This window comes from Taudactylus pleione, unplaced genomic scaffold, assembly GCF_031769625.1.
Source record: "Taudactylus pleione unplaced genomic scaffold, aTauple2 ptg000554l, whole genome shotgun sequence".
Lineage (NCBI taxonomy): Eukaryota > Metazoa > Chordata > Amphibia > Anura > Myobatrachidae > Taudactylus > Taudactylus pleione.
The window spans coordinates 1-16,559 of record NW_028284956.1 but is presented as its reverse complement, the minus strand read 5'-3'; the positions used below and the strand labels follow the sequence as shown (position 1 = coordinate 16,559).

General features: G+C 43.7%; 1 protein-coding gene across 1 annotated transcript; it reads right to left on the bottom strand.

Moving 5' to 3' along the window:
* Nucleotides 1-1,141: 1,141 nt before the first annotated feature.
* On the bottom strand, nt 1,142-14,272 carry LOC148482044 (uncharacterized). The gene is made up of 8 exons (XM_088452592.1): nt 13,695-14,272; nt 12,385-12,455; nt 10,932-11,040; nt 9,707-9,837; nt 8,413-8,520; nt 5,265-5,383; nt 4,306-4,462; nt 1,142-2,247 (listed from the first exon to the last, which is right to left on the bottom strand). Exons 1-8 carry the CDS (start codon nt 14,240-14,242, stop codon nt 2,099-2,101), a joined length of 1,392 nt encoding a protein of 463 aa, XP_088308718.1. The 5' UTR covers nt 14,243-14,272; the 3' UTR covers nt 1,142-2,098.
* Nucleotides 14,273-16,559: the final 2,287 nt, after the last annotated feature.

The window sequence follows — 16,559 nt, the reverse complement described above, 5'->3', positions numbered from 1 at the left end:
GGAACCCAGAAGAACGCCGAGTCAAATAAGGTAAGTCCGGGGAGTCTTAGCAGATGGCCGCGGCGGGGGGGGGGGGGGGGGGGGGTTAGATTTAGGCTACCCCAGGGGGACTTGGGGTTAGGCACCACTCTGGGAGTTTTAGGGTTAGGCACCTCCAAGGGAGGGAGAGAGAGGGGAGGGTTAGGATACTTACCAGCCCCAGTCGGGATCTCCTCCTGTCGGTCTTCCGCAGTAGGGATGTGAATCCCATTCAAGTTCTGAAATGGTGTGGCCACCACGTTCGCCCCAACAGGAACCCAATCAAGCATTTATGGGACGTGGCGGAGTGGTTCAATTGCACCCAAGATCCTACACCTACAAATATCAGGGAGCTGTGCGAAGCTATCCAGATGGCATGGGTCCGCATCTCTGCAGAGGTCTGCCGTCCACTTGTGGAATAGATGCCACATTGAGTTGCTGCACTTCGCAGGGCTAGAGGGGGTCCTACACAATACTAGGCACCCATCGCATGACTTTTGGCACTTCATTGTACATTAGTGTAGTCCTTGCAGTGATCAGCAGCAAATGGTGATGGCACTGGAAGACTTAGGCCCTCATTCAGAGCCGTACGCTCTGAGCAGAGCGCACGCTCTGCATGAGGGCCGGGCTCCTTTTTCATGGAGCGTCCTCCTGGACGCTCGTATAGCTGTGGGTCACCACCCACAGGCTATACGAGCGTGCATTTTGATGGCCGCGATGGTCGTGACCATCGCGACCATCGAAATTGCGAGCCGGAGCCTGCGGTTGAGGTTTTCAACCGCAAGCTCCGGAGTGATTTTGGCTCTATCAGAGCCAAAATCACTCCCACTGACATCACTAGTGATGTCAGTGGGCCGGCTTCTGACGGGAGGCGTTCCCGTGGGAACGCCCCCGTCAGGGAGGCACGCCCCCGGCACGCCCACCAAAGGGGGCGTGCTGTCAATCAACATTGACAGCACGCCCCCTTTGATCGGACACAACGAGCGAAGGAAAGTCCTTCGCTCGTCGTGTCTGGCGCATGCGCACGACGGAGCTCCCTCCGTCGTGCGCATGCTCAGTGCAGACCATCGACCCACTTGCGAGCGTACAGCCGCTCGCGAGTGGGTCTGAATCAGGCCCTTAGTCTGGACTTACCCCACCACCCAGGAACCTCGCCCCCTTCCTTAGATACTTTCTAATCACGAATATCCATTTATTCCTATTTTTTTATTTTATGGTAAAGAGGGATTCTGGAATCTTCTTTGATCAGATTGGAGGCCAGACGCATAGATATTTAAGAGGACGGATCCACTTTAAGCACAAAATTCAATAGTAGATGAACCAGCTTGTCCGCGTGAACAAGTCACAAACCTTTCAGCGTGTCTGTCAGTCTAGTTCACTATAAGACTATCCCCGACAGACAGAAAGACAGATGCACACACAAATGCCACATGTCCTGGGACAGAGCTCAGGTGAGGCATACGTTCATCCGCACTATGTTCCCGCAACGCAGGACATAAGATGGACACATGTGTAGCGACTGAGTAGTAAATAATTAATTTAAATTAAGAGAAAAGAGCTGCTCAACTTTCTTCATTTTTGACCTAAAACAAAACATTGTGCAAGGTGGAGCAACCCAGGTCCATTACAGCAATTGCATATGTCAAGTCGTAACAGCATTTCCAGGAGACAGGCGAAAGTGGACCTCTCCTGCACAGAGCCCCCCCCTCCAGGTCCCAGGAATATCACTATAGCCTAGTAAATTCACAGGCTGACTATTGCACATCCTACAAAACAGCTGCCTCTGCGTTGTGTAAGTGGCGCAGTTTAATAATGAGAGCAAGTACGGGAATTTGTTTCTTAAAACGGTGTCCTGAATGGAAGTCTCTTTGCTCCAAGCAGACAACAGTGTCTTTCATTGAAAGACAAATAATGGAAGATTATTACTTGAGATGAACAGGAAGGCCGATTCTGAAGCATCGCCCTATGGAACACCAAGCTAGAGTTTCCAAGGGAAGAACGCAGCAAAAGATAAATCTACCACTTTATTCTAAGATACAATCCACGCAGATACTGGAGCCTCCAACACGCGGCTCCTGGGTCATATAATCTCAGTCTTGACTATAGATATGTCTACAGCTTCGTTCCTCATGTCTATGGAGGAACCGGTATGCCAGGACTGCTCCGCTGCAGCTGCGATCTGCATCGCGCAGATGTATTGCTCTTTGGTGACTGTCGGGTGCTCCTTACCTGCAAGACACAAAGCTCCGTTACTGTTGCTTTCCATCGCACACAGACGGCTTGTTCACAAAGGTGACATTTATTAACAAATAAACACTTTCAGCATTTTGTTTTCTATTCTGACAATTTCATATTACAACTAAAGCATTTCTTTTTTTTTTTTTTAAACGTGAATTTTTAAAAAAGCACTCTAGTCGCTAAAAGTAACTAAATAAAAAAGAAATAAGCTTTAGGGGCTGACTAGCAGCCCCCCTGCAAAATGGTGACCCGACTCCAGCCGGGCACCAACAAAACTGAGGTGCCTCTGGCTCGGGGGCGGGGTATAGGGAGAGTGGACCCAGTGCATCCTGGGAACTAAAGCTTTAACTGCGTGGTGCTCGGATTGGTTCCCATCACCTACAGCCCACGGTCTCCCTGTGGAGCCTATGGACCCTGAAGAATGAAGTCATTTAAAAAAAAAAAAAACAAAAACAAATTATATATCTAAAAAGGGGCAGTTTATTGGTTTCTACCCGCCCTCCTACAGTTATTACTAAATACACTGCTTGAATCTTTCAGCATCCATCTGTGCTAATCAGGCACCGCTTTTTGTAGTAGTTACCCTGGCTTAAGGTAAAACTATCTGAAGGGGAAATACCAATCACATATCCGCAAAATAAAAAAATTACATTTTAAAAATGTAACAAATATATATATTTATATTAGGGGTGAGCGGATTCGGTTCTAAAAACCGAATCTTATTGGCTATCCAAAACTCGTGACAGCTGATACCCAATAAGATTCGGTTTTTAAATCCGAACGGAACCGAGTAGAACCGAATCTGCTCACTATATATATATATATATATATATATATATATATATATATATATATTTATATTTATATATTATTTGTTAATGGCTTTAAATGTTTTCTGATGGTTTTAAACACAGACATCAAATTATTATCTATTTATTCATATGGTGGCACAAGGTTTCCACCACACGGTAGAGGTGTGAACAATACAATCAAACATTAATACATATGGGCAATGAGAGGAAATGATGGAACACATACCCTAACTGAAAGTCCCATGGGATCTACACAGCATCTATTCCCATTGTCCCAGTGATGGTAATAAATCTGAGACACTTTGGGGATTGACGAGGGCGCCTTCAGATTTAATTGAGGGAGTCAAAAGTTCTCTATTAATAGTTGAAAATCCTTTCCATTTATGAACCACACTCCTAGGAGGACTTGATATAATCTACTATCTGGTATCTTGTTAGCTTTGAATGCTACGTGCAATGCAGAGAGAGATAGAACAGTGCATAGGCTACCATGCCCAAGGGTTGCCATTCGCAGATAACATCCCCATAAGATGGACACTTGTGTTCATTCTAGCACTCTGCACCACCCGTGCAGTTCCTCTTTCCTGCCTTGGGTGGCGCTTTCTGTTCTGGTGCTTCTAGTACACTCAGCTGATGCAACAAACTGTTGAAATACAGACCAGACCATTAATATACGGCCAATGCCATCTATTAATGGTGTTCGCTAGCGGTGACTAGCTCTGCAAAGTTACGCTCTCCCGAGCCTGATACATACAAACAATCCTATAGGGCTTGCTGCGCCGCAGGACTGGCCTATATCATCAGCGATATCTGCGGGTGACCTTTTTAATACATTTGGGATCCATATGTATTGAGGTAAACCTCCGAAAACAGGAGGTTACCAAGGATTTACTGCATTTTCTTGTTTCATACATCTCGCCCATAGCGATTTCATGGTTATAGCATTGCCATACATTCGCTTTTATTGTATCCATGTCTTGTTTACATTTATGCTCACTTGTTACAGTGTATCCACATTATTTCTTTTTACTTATTTTTTTGTTGATCATTAAAGGATACAGGTTTTAGCAATTCGCTGCTTTTTAGTTTGTTCGTAAATGCGCAATTCAGGGGCTAAAGCAGCAGTTAAACTGGAAAGCACGCGTGATCCTACTATCCCTTTGTATTGCTGAAGAAATGCCTAGAGCTGCAAGCACAGCAGTAATAATAATAAGGGCCCCTTCCAGCTCACACTGACCTTTGATGGTACGTAGGAAATGTCGGAGCAGCTCTTTGTATGCTTCTCGGTATCTCTCATGGTGCGTTTGGGAGGGCGCCGGGCAGGAGGTGCCATTCTCTATAATGGACAGTGGGTTCTGATTGTCTAGACGCAACGATCCCAGGGAGCCGTTCAACTAAAAGAGAGATAGAAATAACATTATACGTCCGCACGGCTGGTTTCTTGGGTCACTTTCTCAGCCACACAATGTAACAGCGATTTTCCTGGCCAAGACGTGATACTTATTGTGTCATCAGAAAATAGAAGCTACCGCGGCTTTGTTTCGGGGGATGCAGTTTGTGTTTTTCACAATGAAGTCAGCACTGAGGACGGAATTTAGAGATGCTAACTTATATCATCTATAGATAAGTACATGGGATAAGATAGCAGTATGTGCCAATGTGCTTTACTGACCACTCTGCTGGTGTCCCACCCCCCATCTCAAAACTAGCCTCACCACCCCCCCTCTCACAGCTACCCTCACCACCACCCCCCTCTCACAGCTACCCTCCCCGCCCCCCTCTCACAGCTACCCTCACCGCCCCCCTCTCACAGCTACCCTCACCGCCCCCCTCTCACAGCTACCCTCACCGCTCCCCTCACCACCACCTCCCCCTCACAGCTATCCACACCACCCCCACTGCTACCCACAAAGCCCCATCTCATTGTCCTCCACCCCACCATTTGACAGGTTGCTCTGCTGCCGCTGGGCATTCTGCAGCTATTACAGGAAGGAACTATGAACACACTACCACTCAGAGCACTCTGTGAGCTCAGGCAGCGCTGCGAGGAGACTGTGCTGCAGACAGATTAGTGCTGCATAGTGAGCATCGCTGATCTAGAAACACAACATGCTACATAGATCTTCACAGCTAATAACACAATGCTTATTTTAGGGGTGACATTAGACACTGGTTGTGCACCTCTGATGTCGTTACCTCTAATCTCTGATCGCAGCACTTGGTGCAGTGCTGGCTGATGTCCAGGCTCACTATAGTGCCACTAGAATACTTCATGCTGATGCTAGCCGTGTCTGCGTCCTTCACGACAGCCATGTCTGAGCAGAAAGCAAAGATGAGATCACTAGTAAATATCCTCTGCTATATGCAGCTATGAGTTCCATAGGGACAGTAATGATCAGATTGTGATACCATTACTGCATATTAGGAATAATCATCAGGGGAAACAATATTCAGAGTTCAATTTTTCCATAAAACTGTACTATAGAGGATTAATAGGTACTTGTGTACTTTACGGACTCACTGCAGAGAGAGAACCCAAGTGTCCTACACTCATCATTATTATCAATCAGGGTAATGTCTAAATCCCCTTCACGGAGAGGACCTTAACGTTATCAAGAGAAAAAAAGTTTCTATTGCACCGGAAAGATAACCTTTTATCATGAAAGGAACCCCAAAGTTAAATATTCTCAGAATCTATTATATAGATGTCCTCATAGATATTGGGGGTGCTGCCACAGATAAGTAAGGTATATGGTCTATGGAGAGGAGAAGAATCTGCATCCGGAGCACTTCATATAATTTAAATATAACCTTTATTAATCTGCATATAAAAAAATTGCATGTATATAAAACTAGCGAAATATATAAATGACAATAAAAAAATAGTGATTAAAGTAGTGAAATGTGTAATAAAATTACTATGTGCCTTTAGATTATCCTCACAATTTCTGTGACTATTATCTAGGGACTGTGCTGATCATCAGTTTCTTGTCACTGTGTACACTTCCTCAGTAGACCTTAGTGCTAGTCTTATATTGTTACAGGAGTATCAGTCGGTGTTTGTTATAAATATTGCTACTTTGTAATAGTGTATGTAGCGATATGTTTCAGCTTGTTTACAGTCAAATCTCTAGCTCTATTATCATGGGACAGTGTGTTTCATTAGTTCTAATAGTCAAATGAGTCCCTTTCGTCAAAAATTACACTGTACAACAACTTAATACTTTTAATTTGTTTCCTTTCTAAAAATAGTCATAAATTATTAATTTGAGGTCAAGAAAAACTAAAATGATATCAGAATGTTTTTACTAGCTCTATTTTTTGAGCTACACTACTTGCACTATACTGTATGTACATTAATATAGTCATAGTGAAAAGCTATTTTAAAATAATCTGATATTTTCTTGATAGAAAATAAATAACAGTTGTTTTAATTCTATCAATCACAAATAAGAACACAAAACGAAACAAACATACAGCATAGGAAACAAACATACAGCATAGGAAACAAACATACAGCATAGGAAAGTACTATGTAATATAGTGGCCTATTCATGGGGGCGCTTTCTCTTTGCTTGTCGCTTGTACTCCTCTTCTGGGGCATCTCTTGTCACTGACCAACAGTAGTGATCACCTACTCTGATATCTTTGTCCCATCGCTGAAATGTCTTGGTGGAATCGCTCACTATGCTTGTCACTCAGTGCACCACAGTTATCTGTGCGGGTAATCCCGTGAATCGCACATATTTGAATAGGGGAGGGGACAAATAACTGATTCATTTAATTGGGTCATTAGGCCCCGCCCCCTCTGCGCGGAACGCGGATTGCTGGTAAGAGTCTCTCCATCCTGTCCACCTCACTAGGAATACCCCTACATCGTCATAAATGGGCTATATCTCGGAACTCAGAGCTAACTGAGTTTTAAATGTCATATTCATTCTTTGCATACTGAAATCAATTAGAAGTAACCATTTTCACATCGGAAACATTTTCATTGTTGTGCAGTGTTATTAATAATAATTTGCTTGTAAATTGTATCCAGTGTCCCCAATCACAAATATTGATTTATTATAATCTCCAAAATTGCACGTTTCTATAATGTGTCATATACAGGTTTAATCATTTTGCATATCTTATATATACACACAGAGGTTTTAGATGTATACCTATCCCCAATGGTTGAGATTATCCCTATTTTTATTACAGCAGGCTGCTGAGAAATGATCAGTTTTTAATAACAGTATAACCACGCAAATAGCATGATTACATTTAGGGAACTCTCAAAACCTGATGTAACGGAGGTCAGTCAGATAATAACACTCCCAAACCAAATTTATTCAGTGCTGTTCTCCATCAGTATTCTGCTCATGGGGTATTAGTTGTTTCCCCCTTGTATAAACACACCTTTTGTTAAGCGGCAGAGACACATTAAACATTAGACTTAGCGCTGCTCTCCTCTTGTGTCACTGCTCGCCATTACAACATACATTTAAGATACGCAAAATTATTAAACATGTCTATCACACATTATAGAAACTCGCAATGTTGGAGATTATAATAAATCAATATTTGGGATTGGGGACACTGGATACAATTTACAAGCAAATTATTATTAATATTTTTTGAAGAAAGGGACTCATTTGAATATTAGAACTAATGAAACACTGTCCCATGGAAATAGAGCTAGAGATTTGACTGTAAACAAGCTGAAACATATCGCTACATACACTATTATAAAGTAGCAATATTTATAACAAACACTGACTGATACTCCTGTAACAATATAAGACTAGCACTAAGGTCTACTGAGGAAGTGTACACAGTGACAAGAAACTGATGATCAGCACAGTCCCTAGATAATAGTCACAGAAATTGTGAGGATAATCAACAGGCGCATAGTAATTTTATAACACATTTCACTACTTTAATCACTATTTTCTTATTGTCTTTTATATATTTCGCTAGTTTTATATACATACAATTTTTTTATATGCAGATTAATAAAGGTTATATTTTAATTATAGGAAGTGCTCCGTATGCAGATTCTTCTCCTCTCCGTAGACCATGTACCCTGACGTCATCAGCCAGTGTCCAGCGTCATTCCCTACCGTCCAAGTGGGCACAGAGGGGGAATATAACCTTGTGGCGAGCCACCGAGCCTGAAGCGTGGCGAGCGCAGCGAGGGGACAACTTTCTTCTTTAGGTGGGGATAACTTTCGGTACGTAAAGTACACAAGTACCATTTAAACCATTCATTGGGTTCTCTCTGCAATGAGTCCATAAAGTACACAAGTACCGATTAATATAAATTATTGGAAATAAAAATGACAGCTAAGAATCCTACCTGAACAGAAAGCATTTCCTAGCGAGAATACCACATCCGGCGCACTTACTCCAAGTAACCAGTTGGCAATATCTATATCGTGTAAGGCTGTGTTATAAAAAATGCCCCCTGAAAAAAAAAAAGCAAGAGCAGGTGATTTAGAACTAGGAGTTAGCGTGTTCCCTTATGTTCACATACACAAAGTAGCAGTATCTACTATATACTTATCCCTGCAGTAAATACATTGAACGCTTTATGGCATGCATCTATACAGAATGTCTGACACACTCTGTTCCAGCTCGCAGATCTATACAATGCTACTGGACGTCTTACTTTGGCAGATATTGAGCGAACAGCGCCCCTAGAGAAAGGAGCACTGCCTTACAACTTAGCTGAAATCCGAAGACAGCAATCCTACAGTGACGTGGGCAGGCCTATCTGGCTCCAGGTTGCTGAGTCTGCTTACAGATTCTCATTGGGCTCAATTGCTGGAGCTGTGGGAGCTACTGACGTTTATCCGATAGACCTTGTGAAGACACGGATGCAGAACCAGCGGTCCTCATTTGTTGGAGAGCTGGTGTATAAGAACAGTTTTGACTGTTTTAAAAAATTACGCTATGAGGACTTTTTTGGACTAGGCGGGATTTTAGTACATAGCGTCAATAGTTCAGAATCTCAGCGCTTGTACTTAAGCCAGCTGCGAACACCATTAAGATCAGGCTACAATATTATATATACTGAGTACTCAGCTATCCAATACTAGGACAACACTCTTCCGTATTTAGGGCCTGATTCAGACCCGCTCGCAAGCGGGTCGATGGTGGCCCAGAGCGCACTGCGCTTGCGCGAGCCCCGGAGCGAGCGGAAAAAGCACTCGCTCCGGCGCTCGCATCCAAAAAGGGCAGCTGTCGATGTTGACTGACAACTGCCCCATTTGGAAGGCGGGGAAGGGGGGGGGGTGGCTGAGCAAACGGAGGCGTTCCTGCACGAACACCTGCCATTTGTGGGCGGCCCTACTGACATCACTAGTGATGTCAGTAGGTGGACTTCCTGTTCTAATAGTGCAGGAAGTCCACTGTGGCTTGCGGCAACGAGACCCTACCGCAAGGTTCTCGTCGCAAGCCCGATGGTCGCGATCGTCTTGACCATCGCAACCATCATCATGGTCACTCGCATAAGCTGTGGGTGGTAACCCACAGCTATGCGAGCGGCCTAGAGGCCGCAACAAAAAAAACCCACACGCCCTGATTCAGAGCGAGCGGCTCTGAATCATGCCCTTAGTTAGCTGGAATCTTACAGCGAGATCTGAGTATACCTGATGTCTTTATCGTGCTGACAGAAGATGAGGGATATGTGCGGCTGACTGTGGACAATTTCTGTATCCTACCCAGGGTGTTCGTCTCGTGAATCTTTTTATGCAGGTACTTCAAGGAAGGGTCAAAACGCCTGTGTAAATAACAAAACAATCCTAAGGGGTAAATTTACTAAAGTGATAGTTTTTAGAAGTGGAGTTGTTGCCCATAGCAACCAATCAGATTCTATATCTTCTAGAAGGTGCTTGTTAAATGTTAAGTAGACTATGACTGGTTGCTATGGGCAACAGCTCCACTTCTAAAAACCTGCACTTTAGTAAATATACCCCTAAGAATCTATAATATCCAGTAAGGTACAATTCACAGACTCCATTGCCTTCTAAAGAAAAATGTGCCCTACCATTACTGTATGTTTGGGAGAATACAAAGGTGTACTGTACTTAAATATAAAAAAAAAAAAAGACGATTGTGGAACCTGCCACCACTGGCTAGCTGACGATTGTGGAACCTGCCACCACTGGCTAGCTGACGATTGTGGAACCTGCCACCACTGGCTAGCCGACGATTGTGGAACCTGCCACCGCTGGCTAGCCGACGATTGTGGAACCTGCCACCGCTGGCTAGCCGACGATTGTGGAACCTGCCACCGCTGGCTAGCTGACGACTGTGGAACCTGCCACCATTGGCTAGATGATGATTGTATAACTCTGCACCACTAACTAGCTGAGGTTTCTCAAAGTTTTATTACAGCCTTACCAACTCATAGATTCCAGAACTATGCTCCACCCACCTAGCTGAGGATTCTGGATCTCTGTACCACTGAGTAGCTGAGTATTCCGAAACTCAGAACAACCAGCAGAGGATTCCAGTTTTACCTCAATAACAATAACCTAATGAAGAACTGTAGGTATATATACACTAGACAGTGGGTTGTCAAAGACTTGTAGGATTATCGGTGGCTTTGACCACTGGATTTAAAGCAACAAGAGCAATAGATGTGAAACGAGCTTGATTTCGCTGTTATTTCTATTGCCGTTTTAAGTTCAATGGTTAAACCCGCTGGAGATCGGCGGCTTTGAAAACCCGCTGTTGAGTAAATATTCCCGTTGGCAGTTTTGATTCAGCATTATTGTTAGGCTAAGGATTCTAGGAGTCCTGACCTTGTAGCAATGACCTTCTGAGAGCTTAGTAACCACAGTGCATATACAGCACACACGCATAACTTACTTGTAAAAAGCACACACTAGAGGCTTCCCGTATCTGTCCGCCTCATCGAAGCATGCTTCAACAGTCTGCCTGCTTGTGCTCAGGAGCTTCTCACACAACACAGCTTTACCTTGAAAATAGGACACACATCCAAATATTAGTGCATTCGTTTTGCAGGAGGGTAAGTGCAAAATATATGATAAATGGTCAATGAAACAACATTTTGCTGTGTTTAGGAGAGTTTTATGCAACATTTAAATGATCTACTTTATAAGAATTCTGCAGACGTCCCTCCGAAATATAAGACGATTTAGCATAACAAAATTGGTATATTAAAAGAAATTATTAATTTAGTTTAATTTTTGTGCCTTTCCACTGTTAATCCTACACATATTTTGCACAAGAGTTGTACACGATATCTGTCCTTGTAGCAAGCAATACCATCTGCACAGTTACCCATTAATGGCTATATAGCACACTTTTCATTACGCGTATCATTGAGTAATGGACTTCCGAGCTACAGTGACACTATACATAGGAATTAGGCGTTGCAAGAGTCCCTATAGCTCTCTATTTGTAAGCCAGATCCTTTGAAATACTGATCATTTACCTTTTAGGGACAAACCCCATTTAGAGAGCTTTAGCAGCAGTTCTGGACGTGCCTTAAGGAGCACACACACTCAGCGATTACAGCCTGATCGATATCGCTGATCTTTCAAGATCAATTTTTGATCTTTTTGAACCTAGCACACCACCTTTTTCCAAACGATTTAGCGAACGATTTAGTAAACGATTTACGACCAGCAATATCGCTGACAATAATAAATAATGTGGTATCCAAATTTTTTTTTGTTTTTTTTTTGAGGGGTTATTTATTATTAATAAATAAAGGTGGGCGGGGTAGTAGTGCTGCCCCTTATGGAGAGCCCCCTATGTAATCTCCGCTTTTTTCATGCCACAAAAGCTAGCCAGACGATGCCTCTATAATATTGACCCCAGGAACATCGGTGGACAGTGGTGGACTTTACTTACCTAGTTTTGGTAGGTTAGCCACGCGCTCCTCTTCTGGATGCTGCCTGTCTTCGGCTCTGCAGGAAGTGAAGGGAGTGTCCGACTGTCGCCAAAGCTAATCGTTACCGCTTGATCGCTCAGCGATCAACGTGTACATGCTGAACGATAACGACATCGTCCACATCGTGCTGCACATACCCGCGATGAACAATATCGTAGACTACAAGCGGGAGCGCGCATCGCTGGTCATTTTCAAATGTAACTGAACGATTAAACGATATCGTTTAATCTTTCATTGAAATCGCTCAGTGTGTACGCACCTTTACAAACACTGGTCAAAATTAGGGCTTTTTCTCAAAGTGCATAATAATCTGGATTCTTTGCTATTGTGTGATGACTCAATATGAATTACGAAGGGAAACAGGATAAATAAGGGGCAAGAATGGAAGCCCCCCCCTCTTACCAGCTCTTAAGGTCTCCAGAGTCATAACAGCAGCGACTTCCGGTGGGGAACAAATTACGACTCCAGACACTCTGCAAGCAACAATGGGACAAAAGTAAAAAACACAAAGATGGAACCAGTAACCAAACATGACGCAACAGTTCCACTATTTGTGAGTGTACCTTTCATATCGAGTGATCTGTGACAATATAACGAATGCTGGATACCACGCCGGAAAGACGAAATGTTATCGAGAGGTGGCGAGATCTAGTGCATGCTATGGTATGGTAAATACACCATATGTCACCACGCTGGCTCCGCCCACTAACATTCAAGTATCAGATCTCTCAGGAATACGCTGTCGATTTGAAGTCCCACTAATCATATTATGTCTATTTTCTTATTTAAAGGCATTGCTTGGTAAAGTATAGCAATCATTCAAGTATTACTTTAAAAGTCCTGTTCAAAAATGTGCACCTCTTGTTAATCCCTTATTGCAGTGGGTCCCAAACTCAGTCCTCAAGGCACCCTAAAAGTCCAGGTTTTAAGAATATCCATGCTTGATTACAGGTGACTTAATTAGTACCCCAGTCAATTGAATTTAACCACCTATGCTAAACCATGGATAGCTCTAAAACCTGAACTGTTGGGGCGGCTTGAGGAGCGCGTTTGGGAACCTCGGCCTTATTGCATTAACCTATTTTACAAGACAATTTATTGATGTGCTCCATACTTCCTGGAATGTTCATGCTGCCCGTGTCCGAGAATGTTCTATGGATGCAGTGCTAGGTCAACGTCCCAGCAGTCGCAGTAGAGTGCAGAGACCCTACCAAGTTCCAAGACACAACAGATCCATAGTAGTATTCACAGCAGTGGAATCAAGCACAGCAGCGAGTCGGAAACAGCCAGATTACAAGTTACACAGAGTAGATCCACAGTAATATATAATGTATACGGGCATGTACTGTATGAGTAATGGTACTACCTGGAGGTGGCCCTTACTGGCTACAGGGAATTGAGACCTTTATTGATATAATGGGAAAAATTATGCATTGAAATGCATTTGAATTCTGCAGATCCCTCTCCTCCGTGCTGTTGGGGTTTCCTACTTATATACAACCTGGACTAGCCCCGGGACTGCAGAATGTAATTACAGGGGTAATTGTAAGAAACAATGATACACCAGGAGACCAAATCAGGGGATCCCAAATTGCAGAGGCTAGGGGATAGAAGACTACCCCCCCCCCCTCTCACCACAAAAAAATATATACTGTATATATGAAAAAAAACAACAACCATGGAATTAGCTTTTAGGCAGAGCGATATCTTACCGTTGGTCGCTGAGGACAATGTCTACATCCTGCTCCTGCAATACTCTTGTCTTCATTAAGAATCCATCACTAAAAGCTTTCTCCACCGCGGAAAACTGATTTTCTACAATATAGTAGAGATAGCAGCTATTCTCTTCCGTTAAGCTTTGAAGCAAGGTCTTGCTGCCGTGGCCAACGCCTATCAGAGCTAGGCCAATACTGTTCCCCCGGTAACCACCACCGCTATAGAGTCCTCCAGTGACAACACTGTTGGAAGCTTCTGAGACAACATGCCTTTGGTTGCTGTGTTTTGAAGATATGGATGGATTCTGGATGTGGATGGTGCCGAACGATGATGGGAGTGAGGAAGAGGTAGACGGAGCTTGGTCTTCTCTGCCGGAAAGAATGTTGGTGGTGGAGCTGATGGTGTTCGGGTGACCAGGAAGCGAGGTCTGATGGCAGTGAGGTGGAGGAGATGGTACCAGATGACTTGTACTGATTGTATTACTGGTGGAGTTGGGCTGCAGGGTGAAGGAGGACTGAGGATGGAGAGAGGAGTCTAGAGACATCGAGAGGTTTACGCCATGGTCTGCACCTGTCGTTCTATTAAAGAAACCAAGAGGTTTTATGCTAATGAAGCCATTTCTATCCAAGATCTTGTCTAGTTTACATAGAAGCAGCCATTATATAACTAATGCAAAAAATGGAAACAATACTTTGTGCTAGTTACAAATCCCCCAAATGTATGTTATTTTGCAATAACAAGTAGCTCAAGTAATAATATAATATAATATTTGATCATAAACGTATATACATACAATCAAAATACATTAAAACTGCTTTGCAACTATATATAATACCACAGAATACATTTCATAAGTTTCCAATCTTATCTCTTAGAATTATAGCGCATTCGAATAGCAGCAAAAAGTCCACCTTGCATAGACCCAATTAAGAGCAGCCAATTTGTATCTTTATTTTAAAGGGCTCAGTATATAGCCCAAGATATGTCTGTCTCCAAAATGTATTACATAGAATTTGACGGCAGATAAGAACCACTTGGCCCAACTAGTCTGCCCTGATTGCCAGGTTAAGCACTGCTCTCCGACCTCCTTGTTAATTTGGTGTAGTTCCCGTGATCCAGACTAACAGCCCACCAGGGTAAGCGGTATCGTAAAGCAATTGCACTCGTGAGAGGAGCACTTTCTCCCTCTCTGTAATCTTACCGCTCCCTGTGTTCAGATGATTCGGGCTGTATTCTCCCCGATCCTTATGTTGTGTAGGGAGGGCAGGTCACACACGGCGGAGTCACTTCATTGGGAGGGGAGTGCGCTGGATGTTATCGATTCTCCGACTGTTAGACAATGGATCTGGTAAGTGGTTATTGCAATCTTACGAATGGCTGCAAGCATCTAGAACAGTGTTGGCTAACCTTGACACTCCAGCTGTTGTGGAACTATATATCCAAGCATGCCCTGCCACAGTTTTAGCATGCCCTAATAGCAAAACTGTAGCAGTGCATGCTGGGTTATGTAGTTCCATAACAGCTGGAGCATCAAGGTTAGCCAACACTGATCTAGAATGTCCCTCTTCCGCGACACGTTTCTCCGCTATTAAGGGTAGCGGTTTCTTCAGAAAGTGAAAAGTGTATAATTCCAAGGCACTATTGCTTGGTATTTAAGGGTCCTCTATCCAATCACAGGGTCTCTTTAATTCATGCACCTGTGCTCAGGTAACGAGTATTCACACAGCGTTACAATACATCCATTTAATGTATTATATACATATTTACAAAACATGAAGACAAATTCCTTCCCAGATGGGATTAGAACCCACAACCTAATATTTATAGTCTGACTATATTAGCAAAGTGAGCAACTGGAGCTCAGGTTTATCAAAAGGGGTATTTTTGGTATACTTATCATTTAATACCGTGTCATGAGTACCATCTCCGGATATTTTCTCAGTGTTGCCAATTTTTAAGAAAGGAATAAATCTTTAACTAATATGTTACTTATAATAATGATCATATGTATTTTATTATGTTCAATAAAAAAAATGTTTTTAAAAGCAAATTTTCTTCCTTTGGGTATAATATTAAGTGTTTGACTAATAATAGAAAACAAATACATGTTTGCAAACTTGTTACCTGAGCACAGGTGCATGAATTACGGAGACCCTTTAATACCAAGCAATAGTACCTTGGAAATTACACTTTTCACCTTCTAAAGAAACTGCAACCCTTAAAAGCGTAGAGAAACGTATCAAGAAAGGAGGGACATTCTACATGCTTGCAGCCATTCGCAAGATTGCAATAACCGCGAGAGAGAGAGAGAAAGAGAGAGCGAAAAAGAGAAAGGGAGAGCGAAAGAGCGAGCGCGAGAGCGAAAGAGCGAGCGCGAGAGCGAAAGAGCGAGCGCGAGAGCGAAAGAGCGAGCGCGAGAGCGAAAGAGCGAGCGCGAGAGCGAAAGAGCGAGCGCGAGAGCGAAAGAGCGAGCGCGAGAGCGAAAGAGCGAGCGCGAGAGCGAAAGAGCGAGCGCGAGAGCGAAAGAGCGAGCGAAAGAGCGAGCGCGAGAGCGAAAGAGCGAGCGCGAGAGCGAAAGAGCGAGCGCGAGAGCGAAAGAGCGAGCGCGAGAGCGAAAGAGCGAGCGCGAGAGCGAAAGAGCGAGCGCGAGAGCGAAAGAGCGAGCGCGAGAGCGAAAGAGCGAGCGCGAGAGCGAAAGAGCGAGCGCGAGAGCGAAAGAGCGAGCGCGAGAGCGAAAGAGCGAGCGCGAGAGCGAAAGAGCGAGCGCGAGAGCGAAAGAGCGAGCGCGAGAGCGAAAGAGCGAGCGCGAGAGCGAAGAGCGAGCGCGAAAGAGCGAGCGCGAAGAGCGAGCGCCGAGAGCG